The sequence below is a fragment of the Schistocerca piceifrons genome, chromosome 2 (assembly GCF_021461385.2).
Source record: "Schistocerca piceifrons isolate TAMUIC-IGC-003096 chromosome 2, iqSchPice1.1, whole genome shotgun sequence".
In the NCBI taxonomy this organism is placed as follows: Eukaryota; Metazoa; Arthropoda; class Insecta; order Orthoptera; family Acrididae; genus Schistocerca; species Schistocerca piceifrons.
In genome coordinates, this window is record NC_060139.1 from 798,048,764 (window position 1) to 798,076,049 (window position 27,286).

General features: G+C 43.4%; 1 protein-coding gene across 1 annotated transcript in view; it reads right to left on the reverse strand.

Moving 5' to 3' along the window:
• Window positions 1-27,286, reverse strand: part of LOC124775864 (1-phosphatidylinositol 4,5-bisphosphate phosphodiesterase epsilon-1-like) — a 447,016-nt gene that overhangs the window by 203,986 nt on the left and 215,744 nt on the right. The window contains exon 6 of the mRNA XM_047250697.1: window positions 21,712-21,857. Coding sequence (XP_047106653.1) covers window positions 21,712-21,857 — 146 coding nt within the window. The remainder of the gene's footprint in view (window positions 1-21,711; window positions 21,858-27,286) is intronic.

Sequence of the window (27,286 nt, forward strand, 5' to 3'; positions counted from 1 at the left end):
AGAGGTGGAGAGGAGGAGAGAGAGCTTAGAGAACGAGTTTGAATCCCGGCCTTGCTGACTTAGGGACTGCTGACAAGAGACAGACGTGAAGTATGCGTCGCTGGTGGTCGGCCATGCGGGTTTTTCTTAGCCGTGCCCCTAATAACATTGTTCCGAACAGCGACAACTCACAGACGTCACGAATAGGGGCCACTAGGTAGTACATGCACGTATCAGATAATCCGGAAAGTGAACGCTTGCGGCGAGATAAAATTGTGTGATTTTCTGCAGATTTCGGAAGATAAGTAACAAAACAAATGATGAGTGTAATATTTTCAGTAACTGACGCCCCATGGCTTGTCAGAATTAAGCGAATTCGTATTAAACACCAGCAGCTGATATAATGAATCACTTAATTTACGCAACCACTTTCGATCGCTGCTGATTATCATCAGGCGAGAAAAATGTTTAACATCACAGCATTTCTATATCGTTGCAAACATGTTGCATAAAATACCGTTTGCAATACCGGATAGCTTATTAATAACAATAGAGTCCAATGCAAAAACATTATCGCGCTTGATCAGTTAGTTACGATTTAGAACTGGTGGCATAAATAACGCAATTCATCATATTAGCAGTTGGTTGTTTAACATTACTTTAACGATGACGCGTACACTGTTAGCACAATTGGACGGTGTAGTTTACGATACAGCAACTACTATCATTTTTTTAAGAAGAATTTTTGTTGTGGTCTTGCAGCAAGTTTTAAATACTATGTTAATTTTACCACAAACATAGAAGAGGTAAAGAAGAAATGTTATCCGCATGAAGTGAATTTCAAATCCTTTATTAATTTCATCTCACCATAAGACGATGATAGAGTTTCGTTTCTCCTCCAGTCAAGCTCAACAGGAAAAACTGTTGTCTCTGTCTTTCTTCTTTTAATCAAACAATTCGCAGAGAACGCTTTCTTTGCTAAGGAGAAATCTTCTTGAGAAGACCATTAGTTTAGTGAAGTGCTAACGTCAACGAAATATATTTTTCCAGGAGAATGATGGAGTAAAACGACACAATGGAGGCTCAAACTAAAATGAAAAAAAAAACAGATAGTATACATCTCGAAGACCACGAGTCCGGATTCGAGTCACGGAGCTGCACAAAATTTTCCACACATGTTCGTCCCAGCGTAAGCATCACTTCTCTGAAGTGTAGTGAAAGTTCATCTCAATCGGATAAATGTTTTTGTTTTAGTTCAAAAATGGCTCTGAGCACTATGGGACTTAAAATCTGAGGTCATCAGTCCCCTAGAACTTAGAACTACTTAAACCTAACTAACCTAGGGGCATCACACACATCCATGATCGAGGCAGGATTCGAACCAGCGACCGTAGGGGTCGCGCGGTTCCAGACTGAAGCGCCTAGAACCGCTCGGCCACTCCGGCCGGTTTTTGGTTTAGTGTAGCAACTCAAAACTGTTGCAAATGGCTCTGAGCACTATGGGGCTTAATTTCTGAGGTCATCAGTCCCCTAGAACTTAGAACTACTTAAATCTAACTAACCTAAGGACATCACACACATCCATGCCTGATGCAGGATTCGAACCTGCGATCGTAGGGGTCGCGCGGTTCCAGACTGAAGGGCCTAGAACCGCTCGGCCACTCCGGCCGGCTTTTGGTTTAGTGTAGCAAACTCAAAACTGCCACAGTTTGCAACCATTAACAGAAAACGGTATTTGTTCAAGACTGGAACTGACTGTGGCACGATGCGACCTTAAGTCATTCTAACGAGGTGCACTAAAAACTGTATTTTTTCCTTTTCATAGGTAATTGTTACATGTGATGCTGATATGGCGATTCCAGTAACTTGTATTATCTATTCTTTGATTTTTCTGAGTTGGTCTAAATGTCTTTATAATTGACATTACATTCTAATTTCCTTAACGAACTGTATTCAATGATAGGAAAGCATTGTTAGTCGTAATATATCTCCTACGTTTGGAGTACAACTCTGTTCTTATGGACGAGATTTTGTCACCTTATTCGGTCCCTTCCACTTATTGAAAATAGGCTGCCAAATGAAATGTAATGAAAAAAATTGTAACTAAAATTTTTAGCTGATTAACTACCTTCAACAACTGAGTTTTTATTATGAACAAAAGATGCAGCATTTTATCTTACACTTTTCGCAGCTTGCAGCTTCGCAGCTAACTGCACGACTGAAATGGTTAACAACGTCGCGTATTTTATATTTCCATAACATCAGTTTCTACACATTATCTTGTAATAATTATTAGTTATATTAAAGGTTTCTCGATGAAGTTGTAATTCTGTCAGAAACGGCAACGGACTTAGATTAACTGAACGGAATGGATAGTGTATTGAAGAGAAGTTGTAAGGTGAACACCAAAACAAGGGTAATGGGGTCTAGTCTAAAAATGTACGTTAAAGCAGGTGAGTAGGAAGTAGAACTCTGTAAAGTTCGACTGCAGCATTAGTACTCTGCTGATTGGACAGTTACGACGGTTAAATATCTAGGCGGTATGTTGCAAAGCTATGTGAAATAGAACGAGCAAGTAAGTTCGCAGCAGAGAAGGCGAATGGTAGACTTCAGTTTATTTGGAGAATTTTAGAGAAGTGTATATCATCTACAAAGGAGACCGCGAACAGAATGTTAGTTCTGTCTTGAGTGCTGCTCGAGTGTTTGGGACAGGCACCAGTTCGGATTAAAGGAAGTCATCCAAACAGCTCAAGAGGTGTGCTGCTAGATTTGTTACCGGTAGGTTCGATCAACACGCGTGTGCAAAGAAGATACTTCGTGAACTTAAATGGGAGTCCCTGGAGGGGAGACGACATGCTTTTCGCGAGACGCTATCGAGAAAATTTACAGAGCCGGCTTTTGCGGCTGACTGCAGAACTGTCCCACTGCCGCCGACGTAAATTTTACGCAACGATCATGAAGAAAAGATAAGAGAGATAAGGGATAGTACGGAGTTGTAGAAACAGTCTTGTTTCGTCGCTCCATTTGCAAGTGGAACAGGAAAGAGAAAGCACCCTCCACCATGAACCGTAGGGTGACTTGCGGAGTATGTATGTAGACGTAGATATAGATGAACTGGGCGATGCTGACGGAATTAGATGAGGAAATGAGACACTAAAAGTAGTAGATGAGTTTTTCTGTTTGAGTTGGAAAATAGCTAACGATGGTTGAAGTAAAGAGCATCTAAAATTTTGAAAAATCGAAATTTGTTAACATATATTGTCAATTTAAATGCTGGAAAGTCTGTTTTGGAAATATTTGCTTGCTGAACAGCCTCACATGGATGTGAAATATGGACCACAAAGAGCACGGACAACATAGGTTTTTAAATGGCTCTTACAGAAGAATGCTGAAGAGTATATACCTAGGTCAAGTAACTAAGGGAGAGATAATGCAATGAATCGGGGAGAAAAGAAATTTATGACGTAACTTCAGTAAAATAGGGGCGAGGTTGATAGAGGACATCGTGAAGCACCAAGAAATTTTTCAAGGAGAGGCGCATCGAACTAATCTTCTAATGACAGAGTTCACATGCAGTTTCGTATCCCTCATGGTTTACATATTATTAATTTCAATGAAGCGTTGTAATAATACTCATTTATTTTCTGAACAGCTCGAAAGTTGTTAGAAACTCACCATACTGCCTGTGTAGTCAGCAGTTTCAGTTACGACGTGCTGAAGTACAGTCTTTGGTTACGTTCTACCGAGCGTCACATAAATTATGTTTTGTGTTTTGGTTAGAGATTAATGAGTGTACAGGATGTATCAGAACAGATCATCCCATTTTAGACGACTACACATCCTGCAGGAATGCAGGTGGAATCATGAGGTTACTTTTAACTCACGCATGGGATTAAAAAGTTTTTATGTTATAAAGAACGATCCGATTTTAATGGAGTGTATCTTCAAATGCATGGAAATAAAACCATGGAGTACTTTTTACGTTTACGTCAAGGATCAGAGTGTAAATTTGCCTTCCACGCTTACGTTTAGGATCAAAATTTAATCTACATTTCACTAATATTCAATATGTCCACAGCTCGTGGTCTTGCTGTAGCGTTCTCGCTTCCCGCGCACGGGGTCCCGGGTTCGATTCCCGGCGGGGTCAGGGATTTTTCCGGCCTCGAGATGACTGGCTGTCGTTGTGTAGTCTTCATTATCATCATTCATCCCCATTACGGTCGGAGGAAGGCAATGGTAAACCACCTCCACTAGGACCTTGCCTAGTACAGCGGTGCGGGTCTCCCGCATCGTCCCCTACGCTCCTCGGAGTATGGGACATCATCATCATCATCATTAATATTCAATGTGGCCTTGACTGGATGCATGCAAGACATCCAGACGATAGTCATACGCGTCCAGACTTTTGCGAGCATGTCCGAGTTTATTGCATTAACTGCTGTTGCTACGTGGTGCCGCTGTTCATCTAAAGTGTTGGAAGGGGAGGAAAAAAGTCCTTCACAACATTCAGGGTCATTCCATTGTTGAAGCCGTATTCATGATGCAGATGCCTCCACACAGTAGTAATTTAATTGCGTCTGTTGCAATGGATAATGCAATAACGCCTATTGCTACTGTGTTGTCGCCATTTCGTCTCGACGCACATACGCTAATTGACGTGCATGCAAGCGAGCTGTCTGCACAGGGGAGACCCCTATCAACAACCAAATGAACCAGAAATTTGCGACTGCCACCAAGTTAAGCTGTTAGTTTCGATGTGAAGGTTAAAATTCACTCGAAATTTCTATATTCATTCATGTAAATAAGATGCTTCACAAGGTTTCAAAATAGCGCAAATACTGGCAGCATGTTTTAAAATGTTCGGAACTGTAAAATTGTGCACTTCAAAAATCGAAAAACAAGGTATCCCATCACATACTATCAATGAGACACAACTGGAATCGGTCATTTCAAGCAAATACCTGGGAGTAACAGTTTGAAGGGATATGAAATGGTACGAACACATAGGCTGAGTCGTAGGCAAAGCAAGTGGCAGAATGTGTTTTACTGGTAGGCTCTACAAAGGAAACTCCATACAAAACACTCGTGCGAACCATCCTGCAATATTGCTTAAGTGTATCGTACTCGTACCGCATAAGACTAGCAACGGATATTGAGCCACACAAAGGAGGGCAGCACGAGTGGTCACAAGGTCGTTAGACACACCGTCCGGGGTGGCCTAGAGGTTCTAGGCGCTACAGTCTGGAACCGCGCGACCGCTACGGTCGCAGGTTCGAATCCTACCTCGAGCATGGATGTGTGTGATGTCCTTAGGTTAGTTAGGTTTAAGTAGTTCTAAGTTCTAGGGGACTGATGACCTCAGAAATTAAGTCCCATAGTGCTCAGAGCCATTTTTTTCCCCGTTCGACCCTAGGATCTTTACGAAACAGAGAAAGAACTGTAGACGCTTGTAGATTATATATACTATCCCAAGAAAACCTACTTAGAAAGCTTTTAGAAGCAACTTAAAAAGTGATGAATCCAGGAATATATTACTACTAAGGGGACTGCGATAAAAATATCGGTTCCGCGGTAAATAATACAAATCTAAAGACTGTAAACTCAACTAAATTCTTAGTGCTTGCAATTACGAGTAACTTTTTTGGAACGATCACATAGATAAAGTTGTGGGGAAAGCAAACCAAAGACTGCGATTTATTGGTGGATTACCTCGTAAATGCAACAGGTCTACTACAGACACTGCTTACCCTACGCTTGTTCGTCCTCTTTTGGAGTACTTCTGTGCGATGTGGGACCCACATCAAATTGCATTGATGGAGGACATCGTTATCTATATTGCGAAATAGGTAAGAGAGTGCCGAGAATATAAGACGCAAAATGGGGTGGCAATCATGAAAACGAAGATGTTTTACGTCGCAGGAGGATCTTTTCATGAATCACCTACTTTCTGCTCAGAGAGCGAAAATATTTTGTTGGCGCCCACCTACATACGGAGAAAGGTTCATCATAAATCAGAGCTCGCACAGAAAGATTTAAGGGTTCGTTTTTTCTGTGCACTGTTAGAGAGTGGAACAATAAAGAAATATCTTGAAGGTATTACAGCCCCCTAGTGTCGCTCCCACAGGCATCGCGAGAACAAGATGAGATTAATAACAACATGCACATAGGCGTTTAAACAATGGTTCAAATGACTCTGAGCACTATGGGACTTAACATCTGAGGTCATCAGTCCACTAGAACTTAGAACTACTTAAACCTAACTAACCTAAGGACATCACACACATCCATGCCCGAGGTAGGATTCGAACCTGCGACCGTAGCGGTCGCTCGGCTCCAGACTGTAGCGCCTACAACCGCTCGGCCAACTCGGCCGGCGTTTAAACAATCTTTCTTCCCACACTCGATATCTAAATGGAACGGGATAAAGCGCTAGTAGCTGCTACAATGAGGGTTACCATCTACCATGTACTTCACAGTGGTTTGTAGAGTATAAAAAAAGATGTAGATATACGAGGGCTATTATTTTTCATCCTTCAATCGGTCCGCCAGCCGTAGTGGCCGTGCGGTTCTAGGCGCTACAGTCTGGAGCCGAGCGACCGCTACGGTCGCAGGTTCGAATCCTGCCTCGGGCATGGATGTGTGTGATGTCCTTAGGTTAGTTAGGTTTAAGTAGTTCTAAGTTCTAGGGGACTGATGACATCAGAAGTTAAGTCCCATAGTGCTCAGAGCCATTTGAACCATTTTTTCAATCGGTCCGAAATTAAACCCACAGTGAAAATCCAGTGAAGCTTGCCACACATGTGTTGGCAGTGTCTCGAGTATGCCTGTCTATCGCGACATGTAACGCATTTCAGATCTCAGCACAAGGTGAGTATCTGAAGATATCTAAACAACAGTGACTCCCACCAAATGTAACGTGCTGGTGAAGGGTCTCACCTGATTTCAAACAGCCCATATAACGTAACCGTCACGCGTTTCCTTCTTCATGACAATTCTGAGCCGCACACTACATGTGCAATGGAGACGCTCCTGCTACGTTTTCGATGGGAAGTGTTCGATCACCCACCATACAGACTGGACTTGGCTCCCTCTGATTTTCATCTTTTCGCTCACAAGAATCCCTGGGTAGAGATGAGGACAGCATTTTGGCCCAGACAAGATGCAGACCAACGCAAGGAATTAGCGGAAATCACAGGCGACTGCCTTTATGACGTTGGAAATGGTAAGTTGGTACCACTCAAAAACAAATGTCTAAGTCGGAGCAGCGACTACGTAGAGAAGTAGCTAGATGTGTAGCTAAATGTTTCACATAAAACATTTTTGATTTTCTCTGTGGTTTCCACATGGCGACGGACTGGAGGTTAAGAAAAAAACAAAAAAACAAAAAAATGGTTCAAATGGCTCTGAGCACTATGGACTTAACTTCTGTGGTCATCAGTCCCCTAGAACTTAGAACTACTTAAACCTAACCAACCTAAGGGCATCACAAACATCCATGCCCGAGACAGGATTCGAACCTGCGACCGTAACGGTCACGCTGCTCCAGCGCCTAGAACCGCACAGCCACACCGGCCGGCCGAAAAAAAACCCCTCATAGTTGTGTAAAATCGGAAGAATCTACGAGTGTAGCCATGACATGCAACTTTAAAATCGTAATACACCACATACACTGGGGTGACGAAAATCATGGAATAGCGATATGCACATAAACAGATGGCGGCTGTATCGCGTACACAAGGTACAAAAGGGCAGTGCACTGGTGGGGCTGTCATTTGCACTTACGTGATTTATTTGAAAAGGCTTCTGACGTGATGATGGCCGCACGACAGGAATTAACAGACTCTGAACACGGAATTCCATTTCGGAAATTGTTATGGAATGCAATAGTCCGAGATCCATAGCGTCAAGAGCTTGCTGAGAACATCCAGTTTCAGACATTACTTCTCACCAAGAACAACACAGTGGCCGACGGCCTTCACTTAACGACCGAGAGCAGCGTAGAATTGTCAGGGCTGACAGACAAACAACAGTGCGTGAAGTAAACGCAGAAATCAATGTGGGACGTACACTGTACGTATCCGTCAGGACAGTGCGGGGAAATTCGGCTTTAATGGGCTATGGCAGCAGACGACTGACGTGAGTTCCTTTCCTAACAGCACGACATCAGCTGCAGCGGCTCTTCTCGGTTCGTGACCATATTGGCTGGACCATAGAATACCGGAAAACCGTGGTCTGGTAAGGGGAAACCCGATTTTAATTGACAGGAGCTGCTGGTAGGATTATACTGTGAAGCAGACCACACGAAGCCGTGGACCAAAGATGTCGAAAACGCATTGTGCAAGCTGGTGGTAGATCCATAATGGTGTGACATGTGTTTATATGCAATGGATTGGGTCCCCTGGTCCAACTGAATCGACCACTGACTGTAAGTGGTTATGTGTGGCTACCAGCAGACCATTTGCAGCCAAACAAGGACGGAATTTTTGTGGATGACGGTGTTCCGTGTCACCAGTTACAATTGTTCACGAATGATTTGAAGAACATTCTGGACAATTCGAGGGAATGATCTGGCCATCCAGTTCGCCCGACATGAATCTCATCGAAAATTTGTGAGACGTAATCGAGGGATCAGTTCGCGTACACAGTACTGCACTGGCAACACTTTCGCATTTATGGACGGCTATAGAGGCAGCATGGCTCAGTATTTCAGCAGGGGACTTCCAAAGACTTGTCTATGTCACTTCGAGTTGTCGCACTACGCCGGGAAAAAGGAGGTCCGTCACGATATTATGACTTTTGTCACCTCAGTATTTATGGGTGTAGGCGGTACGGCTGCACATTCTAACAGAATAGTACGCATAAAACTTCACAGATTATTACAATCCCGAACGGCTTCGCCCTAGATTTTTAGCACGGCCGAGACGGATTCTCGTTCCGGTGTGAGGAAGAGGGCGGCCGGGGCCTAATTTAAGGTAAGCAGCGACTCCGGCGGCCGGCGGAGGATGCGCGGGTGGGAGCGCTGCTGCCGTCGGCGGTGACAGAAGTGACGGCTCATTTGGGACTGGGCCGTATAAATCAGTCAGCGGCAAAAAGCGCCTCCCGCACCCGCGCCCGCGCCAAGCGGCTCGGCCGTAATTTTTTGTGTTTCGCGGAAGAGCAGCGGCAGCGGCGGCGCCAGAGAGCAGACAGATGGCGGCAGCTGATGGATGGCGCGACAGATTGCAGCGGGCGCCTGCCGCCTGCCGAAAGCCCAGAGCCCAGCGCCGACCCGCAAAAACGCGCCACTTTCCGTCCTTCCGCTCATCTCTCCCTATTACGCTGCACTAACCACCAGCAAACTGCTGGCGTTTGAATTAGTACCGACGGGGACCGTCCGATAGTCTTTAGTAAGATAAAAACGTAATCAAAGGTTCAAGAGCGGAATTAAATTTCAAGGTGAAATGATATAAATGATAAAATTCGCTGATGACCGTGCTATCTGTGACGTGCTGGCCCCACCTTTTGTGTTGGTTTAAACCTTGAGTGTTACTCAGCGTTTGGCTAGCCGCGGTTATTGAGGTTATGCCGTGGTTCTTCCTCTTTCTACGTGTGGCAGCAGCGGTGTGTATCGATATTCGCACCGTGTATTATCTTTGGTCTGTGCTTATAGTTTCCGGCTAGCCGGTGTGCGGCAGACGGTTGGTTGGTGTGGATCAGCCAGGAAGTCTGCGCGCGTCGCAGTGGGCCGGGCCCGCTGGCGGTCTCTACGCAGTGTCGGAGTGTGTGGGAGCTGTTGCGATTGCTACGAGGTTCGTGGCTAACCGACCCAGGACATCAAAGTTGAGTGGTGATTTAATTACCGAAGCCAGTCTGTTCACATTGTGCCGTTGGTTTTCATGGTTGGCTGCTTGGAGTATTCCCCTGAGCAACACCGAGTGTTCCAGTTGGGGAAAGTTTGACAACCATCCGGTCGAGTTTAATTGTATTTTGGTTATTTGAAGTCCAAGTGCAGCAGCGGAATTTTTTGCCTTGTGGCCGTTAGCGTTCCGGTTACCTGCCCTGGCCGCTGACGTAATATTCAGGCAGTGTCCTTTCCTCACCGTGTTGTCGCTGTCCAACACGTGTGTGTAGTTTTGACAACTTATGCATACTTGGTTGTGAGCGGCTACGCCTTTTACGTTTTGGCTTTGGAGTACGTTGTGTACTGGTCGGTTGGAAGGCAAGTCGTCTTGTCGGTGGGTCCGTTGACTGTCTCTTGGTTGGGTTGCCGGCAGATCGGATATAGTTGGGCCGACTACCTCTCTCTCCTAAGCGAACGTTAATATTTCAAGTGCAGACCGAACCCCGGAAACTTCTGAGAGCCGCTGGCGGTACTGCCTTTCTTGTTGGTATTCGATTGTGTATTTTAATGGCTCACAGCCGATGGTTTGAATCTGTATGCTTTTGGTTGGGTTTTAAATAATGGGCCTTCAGCCGTTTTAAAATTAAAAGTTACTTACTTCTCAAGTCTTGCATTGTTTGGGCCTTCAGCCTCATTTGAAATATTATTTAAGAATTAAGCCTTGCGCTTTCTGCCTTTTGAAAATTTATTGTAGTTGTGTTTTAAATCATGGGCCTTCAGCCGTTTTAAAAATTAAAGAGGTTTTGCCCTTAAGCCGTAAGATTGTGTGACCTATTCAGTCGATAGTTAAGCTCTGAAATTTGCGTTGTAATGTTTGGGCAACTAAATAAAGTTATATGTGTTCGTGTGTAACTGACAGCCGCTCATTTTTGGCCCCTTTCAACAACTCCAACTACCTGTTCTGTCCTGCGAATTTAACCAGGCGTTTCACTATCCTCAGTGAAAATGAAGGAGAGTTGCAGGGTTTGCTGAATGGAATGAATTGAGAGTAAATCGAAGAAAGACTAAAGCAATGAGATTAGCAGAAATGAGAACAGCAATATACTTAACATCAGGATTGGTGATAACGAAGTAGATGTCGTTAAGGAATTCTGCTACCTAGGCAGCAAAATAACCCTTGACGGCCAGAGCAAGGACATAAAAAGCAGGCTAGCACTGGCAAAAAGGGCATTCCTGGCCAAGAGGAGTCTACTATCGTCAAAAATAGACTTAATTTGAGGAATAAATTTCTGACACTGTACGTTTGGAGCATATAATTGTATAGTAGTGAAACATGGACTGTAGGAAAACCGGAACAGAAGAGACTCGAAGCATTTGAGACATGGTGCTACAGACGAATGTTGAAAATTAGGTGAACTGGTAAGATAAGGAATGAGGAGGTTCTGCACAGAATCGAAGAAGAAAGGAATATGCGGGAAACACTGACAAGGAGCTGGGGCAGGATAATAGGAAATCTGTTGAGGCATCAGGGAATACATGCCATGGTACTAGAGGGAGCTGTAGAGGGTAAAAACTGTAGAGACATTGGAATACATCCAGCAAATAATTAAGGAAATAGGTTGCAAGTGCAGCTCTGAGATGAAGACGTTAGACAAGAGAGGAATTCGTGGTGTGCCGCATCATGTCAGTCAAAGACTGTTGACTCAAAAAAAGTTGAACAGTTATCTATGTCAGAACGTCTATGTTATCCCACGACACGTTTCGAGGACTTACACCCTCATCCTCAGGTGTCTTAGTCGATTACATTACATTTGTAATTTTTATCCAGAACAGAAAAAGTAGATATAACTCATCCAGTGACAAAGCTGAGATAGTGATAATGAACTCTTTTCAGTACCTTCTCAAGCATACTACACAATGAACGTAACTTTCATTATGATCTATTCTTTAGTGACCTAAATCATGGAAACAAGTCACAAATAACCAAAGCCATACATTAACAATTAAATAGGCTGTTACACAGGCTTGCAAGATTTTTGGTTTTTTTTGCAACAATATTTTTAACCGAGAAGACTGAACAGAGTGTATCTCTGACTCGCGACGTAAGTGGGTAATGCTCTTTGATTTACACGGCCTGTGTTTCTACATTTCTACAACTTCGGGACAGTTTGAGTTGTGTTGTTGTTTCCTGTTTCTGCCGCATCCAACGATGATCCTCAGGTTTCTCTCTGCAGGAACATCTTTAAGCATCTGTATTATTGTTTAAAGCTTATAATTTCAGTGGCATATTACAATAACAAGTGAAAATTATACTTTACTTGTAGTGGAATGGAGTTCAAAATAGCCGGTTGGATACATCCAACAAGAAAAAAAAAAAGGTCATGTAATCCACTGGTCCACCTGAAAACTAGAGTGTAAGCCCTTGAAACGCGTTGCGGAAGAATATAAAAGCGACTGATTCAGATAATTGCTTTAATTTATCTTTCATGCTACAAACAGTCGCAGTTTCAAAACCACAGTCCAACATGGACGACATAATGTTAAGGCAGTAGTTCTTGCCATAGACGACCGTCCTATACTATTAACTGACACTTAAAAACCTCGCATCCTGGCACAGACACAGGCGAGAGGAAGCTTAGGTCATGCGAAACTCAACGTCATCGAAAAGTAAGTTCCAAATTTCACAGCTAACATTGGGAGAATAAAATACCAGGAAAAATACATCTAGAAAATAGCAACGAATTCAACGCTTATTTGTGAGATATAATGAAATGTTGTAATACTATTTTCTCGCGTGATTCGCAACTAGCGGGCGACATCCGTGAAAATAGAACCAAACTCTGATGCAAGAAGTATCTGATCTCTTGTGCCGGCCCACAATGTATCTGGTGTTCGATGTATCATGAGCGCTGCAGTTCACACGTAAAGGCGAATCGGCAAGATCAATCGTATGCAATCTCTCTTTGTTTACCATCAAGTACCAGATCGACCGTACATATGAATCTAGCATTACCGTGTGCCATAGAGCCGTTATGGCAGCTGCTCCTAAAATGCCCCTCATACTCTACGCTTTCGCAATATGTTATACACATAAAAAAAAAATTACTGACCTGGTGCTGTAAGCAATGTAGCACTCGTAGTGCCGTAAGGGATGACGTCACACTAGGACTAGCACAGTCGAAACACAGACAGCTGCGTCCCTTATCTGCGTTGATTGTAGTGCGGCTTACCAACATTTCAGCACTCGGCACTGGTTTCTAGTTATCTCAAAGACCGCGCAATAAACATGTTTTCGTCTGTTTAATTTGCATTCCAGCATGCATTTGTAGAGAGATAGCATAGTTTTAGTGTGATTTCTGCCTCGCATTCGAAGAGAAATGGCATAATTTCAGTGCGATTTCTGGTTCGCGTTTGAACACAAATAGTATAATTTTAGTGCGATATTTACAACGTAGTATACAACATTGGCTCATGGTAACCGACTTCCACTGCGGAGGAGTTACGAAAAATCCTCATGTGACCAATTCTTGCCGGCCGCGGTGGCCGTGCCGTTCTAGGCGCTGCAGTCCGGAACCGCGTGACTGCTACGGTCGCAGGTTCGAATCCTGCCTCGGGCATGGATGTGTGTGATGTCCTTAGGTTAGTTAGGTTTAAGTAGTTCTAAGTTCTAGGGGACTGATGACCTAAGATGTTAAGTCACATAGTGTTCAGAGCCATTTGAACCATTTAACCAATTCTTGATAAAGTTTATCGATCTTGGATGAGCTTCATGTTGGATTAGGTCCAAAGAAAATATGTGTGCCTCTTCGTGGGGCTTGTTTAGTTACTGCAATAATGTCACAGAAATGATCACTGAACTCCGATGACATGCGCTCCTAAAATGCTACTGGTCTTTGGAGAATTCTTTATACTCAATATTTCAATGGGAGACATTGCAAATGTGACTGTAGACACACATCAGTTCCACCAAATAATACCACACCTGACGACCACACAGGAAAAATTGGATATATGCCCATGTTTGAGTGTGAATATAGAGGAACCGAACATATTCTGTCCAGATACCACCTCAGGCAGTGTCAAGAAGACATGAAAACGATTCTGGTGTACCACATATTCTCCGTTACACGTTGTTCGATGACGTGCATTGTACAACATCCGTAGCTACGTAAGCAAAGCTGACAATTCACCACATCGTAGTGTCAAAACTGCGATACTTGGGATGTAATCACAATGACCAACAATACCACATCTGGTACAGAGCACTGTAGGCAGCTAGTAAAACAGTGTAGAAAACAGGACATCCAAGCAAACTGGCACACCTGTACTAGTAGCTGTGATGCGAACGGCTGGACAGTGGGGTCTGCTAGACATGTAATTTAGCCCATGACACGAATCACAGTTGCTACTGAAGTCATAGAGGGACTGAAACGTTCCTCGTTCTCGAATCTTCCTTGTAATGACTGACAGCGACGTGCGACACGCGAAAAAAAATTCGTGATCTACTACTCTGCAAATTTACTCAGATACAATTATCAGCAGACCCGGATTAATCTTCTCTACTTCTGCACTTACGATTAAACTTCTCTTTTCTCTAAAACCAGATGCCCCGTTGTTATGTGTCTACATTCATTAAAATTTGGAAGTCCTCTTGTAGGTTTAGGAGCTGTTTCTTGTTCTTGAATTGGACTATTTTCATGCCCTTTTCTGTTGTGGTTGGGAGATTGTTTTCTTGCCGGGGGTGTCCTGTAAATGTTCAATGACTTGTGCTGTATTTCATTGTTTTTTGTGTGTTCCTTACTCCATATTTTAAAAGATCTGCCTATTTATCCTAAATATAGAGGATTACAGCTGCTACACTGGACTTGGTGAATTCCAGATTTTTGGTCCATGTCAGCGTGATCTTCCTTTTTTAAACATTTCTGTACTGAGTTATTGCTTTGGTGTGCTATTTTTATTCCTTGTTTCTTGAGGATGTCCCCAATTTTGTGTGTCAGTTTGTTTCCGTGATGGGTACCGTATGTCAGTCTGTATGTGAGTGTACTGTACGTGAGTGGGTACCAGCTTGCCTGCTGAGTTTCTGTGTTGTTCGCTTGCTGTCTAGTGGTGATGTTGGTGTTTGCGTATGTGGTGGGTATTGCGGGTCTGTAGATTTGAGTGGCGTTTTCATTTTTTATTTTCATGTTTTATCTGTAGTTACTTGTTCCATTTTGTACTGGGGGTTCTTGGTATCCATTATTTTTATTTTTGAATAATTATGTCCACCCGCTTGTAATTGTTATATTTGTCAGGGGGTACTGTGTTTAATCCGTGGACCACATATCTGACGGCAGATTCTTTCTGTGTTTCTTGGTGATGAGGTGATTGATGTAATATTGTCTCTCTTGTGGAGTCTTCCCTGTAAATAGAGAATGAGCAATGGCTATTATAACGCCTGCTACTAAACTCTATTGAACATCTCCGTAACAGTCTCACACCGAACAAACGATCTCCTGACGAAAAGCGCCGCTCTCAACTGGATCCTGTGTATCTCTTCTATTAATCCAACCTGGTATGGGTCCCGGGCTGCTGAGCTACATTCAAGAATCAGTCGAACAAGTGTTTCGTAGGCTAACTCTTTCGTGGATGAATTACATTCTCCAAATTAATCGCACTTGTGTTACATTTATTTACGTTCAGTGTCGACTGGAAGTCCCTGCATGTTTCATCAGTCATCCGCAGGTCTCTCTGCAAATCGCTACAGTACTCTGGTGCTGCTACCTTATTATAGACAACTGTATCATCTATGAAGAACCTTATAGAGTTTCCGATGTTATCTACTAGATCCTGTACATATATTGTAAACAGTAACGGTCCTACCGCACTTCCTTAGGGTACTCCTCAAATTACTTTTAAAGTCGTAGATCTTGTTCCGTTGAGAACGATGACTTCTACCTACAAGAAAGTCTTGAGTCCCGTCGCATATCTTGTCCGATACCAGGTAAGCACGCATTAGTTTTCACCAAGCAGTAATGCAGGATTTTGTCAAATGCCTCCCTGAAGTCAAGGAACACGGCATCAACCTAGGCGTCGATGTCTACAGTGGCATGGATATCATGAAAGAATAGAACGATTTCCGTTCGTAGATTAAGCAGAATTCCGCACCTGCGCACAAGAATGAATTTTCAGACTACTCCAAACCTGTTCAAACTGGCAGAATAGCTTCATTGATCGCTCAGGATCTCCCATTCCTAACTTTACACACTCAACGATCTCGACACGTCACCTACTACCGACAGGGCCCACCCCTGAAGGGTGTAGCGAATTTGAAGATTTCGCGAGCTTTCAGCAGCTCCATGAAACTGTTTCCACACCCAGGACTTCCAGTTGCAAACATCAGGAGCAGAATGCAGGCCTTTCTTTTTATCATTTCTATCTGCCACTAACATTGCTCAATATAGCTCCCGCCACAGGAAAATTGCTAGCCACTAAGCGAACGTAGCACGACTCGATCACAACACATTTGTGAGGATTACATCGTCTTCAGGCTGGATAAAAGCACCTACCACCCTGGATACTGGAAACGGTCTCTGGCATCCAAAAAAGTGAAGAGAAAGAGCCAGTGTGTGATATTTTAGAGGTTTAGCAACATGCAGTTTTCTGTACCCAGAACACAGTCCATGGCACAGAGTCACAGCTCTAACTAGGGCTCATAGGGCGGTTACCGATAAAAGGTGGATAGTTTTCTCCAGTGAACTTATAAGGTAGTGTCATTAACACAACACCAACTGCTTTCGACGAATAACGAAAGAGATATGCAGACAGCTGAAAAAGAAGTCATCGGAAAGCTTATAACACTAGTTCGTTGAAAGACGTCACAGTAACGCTCGTCGCAGTGGGGCCCAGAGGCAAGTAGTTTCCGCCGGCCTACAACATTTCATGTCGGCTGGAGGCCGAAAGAAACCCCTGCCCCTAAGCCCTCGTCTCGACGGCTGATGCATCTCCCAGTGGTACTTACTGGCTCCTCTGATGCAGGTGACTCTTGAATGGTTGCTGAAAAGCATCAACACTGGCACCAAGGAGAACACATACGTACTTCATTTCTGAAACTTACCTTCATGTTTTGTAGTAGTGTGACTCGTCAGACAACTTAATTTGAACTTTTTCTTTCTTTCTTATTGGACAAGTGTGTGGGTTTGCGTGAAGTGAGGACGTGAGTAAGGTCTGTAATCGCTGGACAACGATTGGTGCGGTATTTAGTTTTAGTATTAAAGAAGGCGCCCTTCAAGTAGTATTTCAGTGCTTGAACTACTATCTGAACGGCTACTTCTTTGATACTAAACAGTTCTTGAACACCAAAACATCTGGAATAAGATTGAGATTCCGGTTCTTGCCCAATCGTGAGATCTCGAGAGGCCAACCTCTCGGAGATGACATTTTTCTACTCTTAGTATTTTTCTGCCACGTCGTCATTGTTTCTCATTACATGCACCGTATGCTTAACCATAACTGTACAACCATTAAACCCCTGTCTTGTGCGGTAGTGCTCGTCTCGGAGGTAATAGGTTCAAACCCTGGAGGGGAAAGAAATTTTCGTCTTGGAGAGGTAGGTGCTCAGCATCACTGTTTACGATAGTAAGCGATGTTGTGGGTTAAGTCCCAAATAGCCTGCGAGTACCTCGTGGCAGTGAGGATATTTGATACTGTTGATGCTTGACATTGCTAACAAAGAAGGTGATGATGATGTTTGGTTTGTAGGGCGCTCAACTGCGCGGTCATCAGCGCCCATACAAAGTCTCAATTTTTACACAATCCAAGTTTTACACAGTCCAATGTAGCCTCTGTCACGAATGATGATGATGAAACAAAGAATATGATATTTGTCCAGCAGTATGTGCGATTAGTTAAGAATCTGACCGATGAAGGTTGATGTACAAGGCCAAGGGCAAGACACAACCAAATTTCTGGAAACTACAGCATTTCGCACAACAGAATGCGGGCAGGTCGGCAGATGTCACTGAAGTTTGTGCTGCTTGTAAACTATCTCTTGATCTCTACATTCCCTGTCTCTGAATCAGTGCAAATCGGATGACGTTTTATCATTGCGCTGCCTCTGCCAATCGAGCACTTTAATAGTCGTACTGCGCCAGCACTGTGTGATAAGGCGTAGCTTTTGTAATTCCCCCTTTCCCCCTCCACTTACTTCTACCTCCCTACTCATCTGCCGTCAACAACGATCCATCGCCCATGACAGTCCTTGTGTGTGTGTGTGTGTGTGGGGGGGGGGGGGTACAGTTTGCCTTGATCACTTGCCACACCCCTTTGTACTCGAGATCACTGAGAGGTTTATCAAAAGTTTGTCAATTAATTCTTGGTAAGGCTCTATTCAGTACTTAACGTAAATGTTTGGAAAACAACAGAAAATCAAGAAGACCACCGCCACTGCTTCATTCGCATTGATATTTTTTTCTGAATCGTTAAGTAGCGCGTAAAATTTCTCGCATCATTATTGCCTTCAGTAGTCTCGAAAGACAAAATTAGTTGCTAGCGGACTGATCTGTCATCCAGAACGAAAGGGTTTCAGGTCTTGGTTCGACCCAGTGTGTAAGACAGTGTTAGTGTTCTGGAGGTCAGGTACCATTTCCCCGTCCGGTCTTCCAGATTTAGGCTTTCCATGGATTTCTTAAATCGCTTAAGGCCTATCAGGCAAGGTTCTTTTGAAAGGATACAGCCAAATTTCTCCCACATTCCTCCGCAATCTTGCGCTCCGTCTTATATGACCTAGACGTCAGACTTTAATCCTTCCTTCCTCCCTTGTGGGCGACCACAAAGTCACTTAAAACATTTTCTCTTCAACAAAACTACTGCCATTTACATATATCGCCCGTGTTTAAATGTAGCAGCACAGCAATAACTTTCTGGTTAACGAATCGTTAAATTCTTATTTTCCTTGGATTTCGCCATTCCGAACCCCGGTAATCCGAACATGAAAAATGTTAGTCGAAGTATGGAAAACTGTGCGGTAAACTGCTGTACATACACACTGTTTTAATTTACACAGTACAGTAAACATGTATTAGAATAATTGGCAAGAAAACATTAGGTTTAAACAATGAATAACAATGAAAGAAAAACTGACAAACTTACTAAAATAGAGCGGACATTTTATCCCTACTTTTTAGATGACAAAACCTTAGTCATTTTTTTGGTTTCATGAAGACAGTCTGTTATATGACGCACAGTTCCGCCATCGTCTCATAAACATCAAATCAACAGGTGTAGCAGTGGGCTGATGCTCCAAATAACGTAGCGCGAGGTCAAGGACTCCTGCCGCGTCACTGTGTGGCACCAGCTCTCCTTTGTCGCTTTCAGGCTCATTCTCACTTCCTTCACAGCAGTCCACTTCTTCCTGGTCTTGAGTCACAGCAGCAATTATATCAGCGTCAGTAAGGTTCTCCACACATGCCCCATCAGCTGCCATCCACTCATCTACGTCTCATTCACTAGTTTGTTCACATCCAGGGATTGTCTGTATCATTTGTAGTAGATTTTCCTTTTCATTTTCAACTAGGTTATCTTGATATTCAAGAGATGTCCGCAGTTTTCTCCACGATTTTCTCAGAGTATTTTCTGAAATATTCTGCCATGCCTCAGCGGCCCAATAAACAACATCATGTTGGTCTCTTCTATTTTATCCACTAAAGGACTGTTATCATCTTGGATCAGAATTCTTAAAAATTGTTTTCGGTAAATCAGTTTTGATATTTGCAGACGCCGTGGTCCATCGGCTGTAGAAGTGGTGTAACATTCGGCGGCAAAAACTGCGCCACAATTTCTCCATCACATAATTCCTCAGTGCTGGGGTGAGATGGCGCGGTATCAATCAAAACGATTGCACGGGGAGACAAATGATTTTTCTTAGAAAACCGTCGAACAGAGGGAACAAACTGGCCGTGAAACCATTCTTTGAACAGCTTACCATCCATCCATGCTTTTTTTCTGGTTGCGATAATATACGGGCAGGGACTTCATGTTGCAGTTTTTAAAGCTCTGGGCCTAGCAGATTTGCCGATCGGCATTAAAGGCAGCTTGTGATTACCAGCAGCGTTGCTGCACGCTAATAAAGTCACAGGATCTTTGCACACTTTAAAAACAGGAGCATGGTCTTCTGATTTTGATGCCAGGCTTTTTGTTGGCAATACCCTAAAATTAAGGCCAGTCTTGTCAGCGTTATAAATTAGTTGGGGAGAATACTTTTCCTGTGTTATCATTTTTTCAAACTCACTGAGGTTAACAGCCTTCTCCAGTGCTCCACTCAAAGGAGTTCCCCTTTCTCTTTCCTGCGGAAACCATAGGAAAAGAGCTTCATCCACTTAATCGTACTGGGACTGTTTCAAAGTCTGCCGAATTTCGAGTGTTTTTCCCGAAGACGTCGCGCAGGACTGTTCAAGCTTCACTCGGTTCTTCTTCCAATCACAATGGGTGCTTTACCAACACCCAGTTCCGTTGCCAGTTTAGATACATTCTCATCACTGTCTATCCCCTTCAAGCATTCAGGTTTTCTTTGAGAGTTAACGTTGTATGTTTCCGTTTACTCGTGACGAAAATACGTACACCAGAACACCAGAACGAATACAACACAACTGTTACGCCTGCCAGCGATAGATAACTAACATAACCAAGCGCTTTGCTAGCCACATGGCAGTGCACTGACCTCAGACACTACAAAGGTTTCAACAATCCACAACAAAAAGGGCAGGGAGTGAGAGTGAGCCATTGTTCCCACACTTGTTCCCATTTGTTACCATCTTGTACCTATTTATCTGCTTGAAACACTTCATTATAGAAACTCGTCACCGTAATTCCGGATAATCCGAACAAATCGGTAATCCAAACAACGTCCGGTCCCAATTAGTTCGGATTAACGGGATTCTACTGTACATTACTGAGACGCTAATTAGTTAGATTTGTTGCATCATAAGGTCTAGTTACTCCCGGTTCGAATTCAGTACAAGCTCAACAAGAATCAAACACCTGTGATGTTCGATGTTATGATGAAATGACGCCCTTTCAGAATGTAATGCATCCTAATTTATCCCTGTTTACAAGAAAACGAAGTGAAGTCTACACGGTATGTAGCTACAGTCCTCACGAATATTTGTTTGCTTTTCAGTACATCCCAGACTTTTTCGATAGTTGTTATACACTTCTAATTATTCTCGTTTAGTAAAATTCATTGACACTGTTATTCCAACCAAAGCTGAACGGAAATTTGCAGTGTCTGTTTCTTCAAAGTGACGATTACGACAAGTTTCCTCTAATGTCGAGAACAGATGTTAGACCAAACTTTACGAAATTTCTTAAGGGAGCTGATCTGGTGCACAGAAGCAGTAGTCACCCTACAATCGGCGTTTGTAAAGTAATTCGTAACAGTCATCTCATCTCAGTGGTTGGCACTTGTGCCGCTTCGCATTTGATCTCTGATCGGTGTACAGCCGAGTATCTAACTACACAAATCCATACTACTCTCAAAAACATTCTTCAGTATTTGATGAATTACTGTCGGGGTATTACCATCAGTATTTTGGATTTTCTGCCACATCCCATTCTCAAATACGGAACCATATCGGCTTTTTCTCAAACATCTGTTAACCGATCACGCTGATATTTCTAAAGACTCCAAAAGAAAACCAGAAAATCGCCCCCAAAACCAAATTTTACATCAGTACGCTATTTTACTAAGTAAAGCAATTGGAGGCATTATTTTCTGACTGAGCGTCGAGCGTCGTCCAGTCCTTACAGGCAAAGGCGTGAAGAGATAAAGTGTGCGTTAACAAGTACTTAACATGGTTCGCCCTGAGAACTGTGTGATGGGGCCATACAGCTGGTTGTCAATTACTACGGCTACAGAGTGCAAGGCGATGAATACTCACTTGAGTCCCGCCACGATCTCCATAGCACCGTTGAAATTGCCGATATTCCAGCAGGATAGCGCGACGCGCAGGATGCATGATAGTACGGCTTTGCGGTCTTCGTGTGTTGGTTGCGTGATGATTAGGTGCGTGACCCACGAGCTCACCTGCAACATGTGAGAACGGCATTCTCTGATTAGCTCCGTGCGGGCGATGGAGGTACGCTATGAACGTAAGATCACTAGAAAAAAAAAAAGCCATGTGGAGTGTCGAAGCAAATAGTGTAGCGTTCGCACAGACGATAGTGAACAAGTTGCAGCTCAGAGAAACAGTTTCGGGAGCGTCGAATTGCATCCTGCGTGTTTTCAGAGGATCCAGTGCTGTGCTCGATCCTTTCTCCATCTGTAACGTGGGATTTAAAGCGGATAGGACGGGGTGACGAAAGGAGTAACAACTGCCTTCGATTATAGCAAAGGCATCTGCAGGACTAAATAATAAGTAGTTGAGGACACAAGATACGGGGCCTATTTAATAAAGAATGATTAAAATTTATTTACGATCACAATTTTTTGCGCTAGAGTTTAATTTTATGGAATTCTATTAGCTTAATGCATAACAAACGTGCCGTACTAGTTTCATTGCCGGTACTCCTGATTCCTGCCTGTGAGAGGAGGGCAAGCTAAGACACGTGCAGTATCGCCTACTGCAACAATGGACGTAACGCGCGATTAACAGTGTGCACCTTTGAAATTCTGCTTTCGTATCAACAAATATTCATCTGAGGCCTATGCAATGTTATTGGAGACTCTGTCCTTCCCTACAGCTCAGCTCAAAGATGGTTTAAATTGTTTAAAGAGAGGGAAGAATTAATTTGAAAGGAAGGTGAACCTGGCACTCCAGTTACCTCATCAACACTGCTGCTGTCGTTGTGAGAGACAATCGACGAATAACCTTACCAACAGTTTCTGAAATACTGAAAATTTCAGTTTGTGTCACCCACAAGTTGGTGACAGAAAAACGTTGCGAAACGATAATACAAGACCGCATACTGCAAAAATTGTTAGTGAATATTTTGCATCCCTCACCCACCCATCCTATATTCCGGACATGGTTCGGTGCGACAATTTAATATTCGTTATCTTGAAGAAACAGATTCGTGGGAGGCATTTTCCATTGTTAGAAACAATAGTGAAGGCTGCGGAGGCGACTGTGCAGGACCTATCAAAAAATAGTTTCTACCATGTCTTTGCAGACGGGCAGAAACGCTGGTACGCATGTATCGCATCCAAAGGAGCCTATTTTGAGAGCGGCCATGACAATTGTGAGTTTGATTAAAGGTATGTTGCAAAAAAATTATGGCCATTCTTTATTGAAGAGCCCTCGTATTTTCTTCGATTTAATAATTTTTTTTTTTTGGTTTTGTGGACCAAGCTATAACTGAGTACAAGTTTGAGCATTGTGGTGTTAAGAGAAACATCGCATCAAGTTATCCTTTCACTGCGCGCTCGGAACAGAAAAGTGTGATGTGATGAGATTGGCGCGTTTGTGGTATCCGTATATGTTATGAAAATGTGTGTATGTTTCCACATCTTCTCATAAACCACTGGACCGATTTCAACAACGCTTTGTACACATATCCTGTAGTGTCAGACGACAATCGATGTCGGGGTAAGAACCACCTACTTGTCATAGTTCTGGAGAGACGACGTCGCAAAGAGTGAGATGTGTGAAAAATTACCGCATCATGCATGACTTTAAATTTATTACTTCTGTGCTATTAACTCTATTCGCAACACATTTTGCAGATAGTATCCACATATATCGTTGAATGTACCACTGAATTATATCACTGTATCACACATAATCAGAAGATATGAGGTGATAAACATTGAGTTAGCGAAAAACTGCTGCATCATGAGTGACGTTTGAATTTACTACTTCTTTGCTATTAAATGTATTCGCAACATACATCGCAGACAGTATCCAAATATGCCGCTGAATGTATATACATAAATGCATCTTCGCAAAACACATAGTTCAAGAGATATGACCTCATAAGCACTGAGATGCGTGAAAAAAGCCTCATCATGCAGGAAGCTTTAATGCATTTACTCTTTACTACTAAGCCACTGCTTGAGTCGAGTCAACGTAAGAAAATCCCTGACACCTGACAGCGCTTTTAATAGCTTTCAACTGCACGACACCAACTGCTGTAAAAGAAAACAGTAGCCGTCCATAGAGCTATGAAGAGGCGTTGCCATAGAGAAGTTCACAAAACCGCGCTGTAGACGCGCGAAGCAACTGTAGTTATACATCTGTACATTATGCATATTCCTTTGTGCGCCAGTTTCACTATTTTGAAGCAGTTTTCACGAATACATAGAAATGAATTTTTTTCGATATTACGCTACAAATACAGTTCATTTGTTGTTTCCGTTTCTAATAGAAAATTGGCAAAATGGGTACCCAGGCAACGCCAGGTTGTCAGTTAGTGGGCTCTAAAGGTCAAACGCTGCGTAGAACATCGGCAATGGACTCGCCTTTTGCAACCCCAGGATGACAGTGGGATGCAATTAGAAACACAGTTTTGGCTATCGTTAATTCTTTTTGAGATTTCACTGCTTAAAGAGCCAGTGGAAATTCGCTTGGCAGGATACCTTGCTACAGCCATGGACTGTGCGGCTGGTCCCGGAGGAGGTCCGAGTCCTCCCTCGGTCATGGGTGTGTGTGTTTGTCCTTAGGGTAATTTAGGTTAAGTAGTTTGTAAGCTTAGGGACTGATGACCTTATCATTTAAGTCCCATAAGATTTCACACACACATTTGATACCAAGCTAACTGGGACAACGCCTATCAACTGGGTAACGCATGAAATCCCATCGTTCCTCACAATCTGTTCTCAGAAAAGACGACTACCCCGAAGGCCATGGGGAGCGGCAACCCACCGTACAGCTGAGCTTCGCGTTTCCGTCGTCGAGGGCGCTCTCAGCGGGTCGTGACGCAGGTCTTGCAGTCACGATCACTACGCATGCGCTAGACGCGTACAGCGCGCAAATAAATTGACATAGGCAGCCGATGTCAGTGTTCGGAGGCTCACACGAAGACATCTGGCAGGAGGGCATACGAAACGTAGTGCGTGGTATTAACCGGCGACCAGCTGCGCTCCCGGAACATCATCTCGCCTTTTGCAACCATCGAAGTTTGCCGTTGCTGTGCGCACACTATACACCCACCAGGCTCACGACAGAATGCAACAGAAAGAAATTTTGGCTGTTGCTAATTCTTTTTGGGATTCCATTGTTTAAAAAGCCAATGAAGATACGCTTGGCGGAATACGCCATTAACCGGGACAATAGTTATCATTTGGGTAACGCATAGAATCCCATTATTCCTCACAATTTGTTCTCGGAAAAGACGAAACAGTTCTTTCATAATTTTGACAAAAAAGTCAAAAACTGTCTAAACATACTCATTTGATCTGAAATATTGTGGCATTATCGTCTGCTTACAAGATGCGCCTCAAAGGCATCACATTGCTATCAGTCCGTAATAAACAGCTATTGAAATCACTAAGATCCACAGTTCTTTCGACGCTGAGAATACACAATAATTTTTTGCTCGATGTCGTTTATATCCACCGAATGTAACAAATTTTCTTTTACTGACGACTATATGAAATAATTCGTCTACCGGTACGGATATTTCTTGCAGTGAAACTAACAGCCTTAGGTTGAATAGCACTGGGCTGGAATGCGACAGTAACTTTTTTTTTCGAGCCGTGCATTCACCTGAATTTTTCGCAAGGCTCGTAACTGAATCAAATTCCATTTTTCACGCTCCAGACGTAATGAGTATCCTACGAGCGTACGGAGTGGCTTCACCGAAAACGAAGCATAATTAAGACTCGAGGCGCCGCATTAACGAGCACACCGACGAACGAGATACTCCCCGGCAAACAGGTCCATTTATTCTCTCGTCAACGGCCGCCGCCAGGCTTGGCTGAGTGCAACTAGCCATTGTCCCTCTTACCCAGCAACACTAACTCATCCACGTAAATTACTGTTTGTGCGAAACAGCATTTATCTCCTCCTTTCTGTTGTCTCTTTTGTTTTGCACTGAAATGTGGAAGCACTTCTGGGAAACCGTCGCTGCCTCGAAAACTGGAGGTCACGGGTTTGAGTCCTGCACAGTGAGCTTTACGTAATCAGCAAGAATGCAACAGTCTCATTTTACTTTATTGATGTTTTTTCGTAGATGACACGCAGCCGGCAACATGATGATAAAAAGAAATTTACGTACAGATAGTAAAAACACATTAAGGTAACGGCCAACGAATACAGTTCTTTTAGACTGTTGACGGTAGAAATGTTAAAGAGCTGTGCAATAATATTAATTTGCTCTAAAATATTGTGGCAGTATCATCTGGTTACACGATATACCCCAAAGGTATAGCACTTCTGGCTGTCCGTAGTGTGAGTAGAAAGCTTTCCGTAGAAATGCAGATCAATTACTCGCACTTGTGCAGGCTACGATCTATTAAAACGCTCATGCTGAATTTGTAGGTTGTTTGCATTTTCTGTTCCGCGGATAGTGGCGATGTTACTGGTAAATTGGTGTTCCATTTGGATTAGTGACTTGTATGAAGCTATTTGCTGATGGCGACACCATTCAAACGAAAAGATTTGGTGTTCTTTTGCTCTTCAGTCGAAGACTGTATTCAAATCGTTGTGCTACAGCTAAGTGAAATAATGTTAATGGTGAATGAACTGTTAGATTTTATACCAAAATTTTTAGGACGTTCTGAAAGTGTGTTGCTATGATACTCGTATTTGAAGGGGTATGCAAAGAGATCGGGGGCTGTAAACTGAAAACCATTCGAAGGATGGTAATGCCATTGACTACGGAAGAAGGTGAAAAGGATGCTTAAAGAGAAGAGCAAGGGGTTTCAGTGCCTTTTCTGACAATGGAAGGAGTGCCTGGAACAGAAATTCATCAAAGAATGGAACAAGAACCCTTTGGAAGGGCCAAGGCGTGGCAGAGGCGATTCCAGGAAGAACGGATACCGCTGACCGATGATGCACTATCTACTGCAATACCCGAGGCCCAAGAGAAAGACAGGCCGTGGCCCGTACGTCACAACATGTGACACTGCAGGTCTTACAGGTTCCAGCAGCCGTCTCCGGTTGGGAGCAAGTGACTGTTTCAGACGAGTTTAATAATTCTTGACAGCGCGTTTAACCTCATGCAAGCTCTCACTAGCGTAATACAAAGTTAAGACATTTACCAGGTACCTTTACAATTACGTACTGATTTCCGGTGGTCCCTGTATGGAGCCAAGCGTTCGTGAAGTGTGTTGGAGAAGCCGACTAGCGTGACTTCACAAGTTCGTTGCAGGGCCCGTATCTCTCTTGGACCCCGGCGTTATGGATGCTATTGTCCATTAGGTGGGTGCCCTCATAATTGAACATCGGCCATTTACAAAGGCATCTATTGCTGAAAAGATCTGATTGAGCGTTGGGATTACAATGGACATACACTGCTCTCGCTAAACTTGTGCCAGTCTTCGATGAATTTCCGTTCCTCACACTGCTTCCGCTG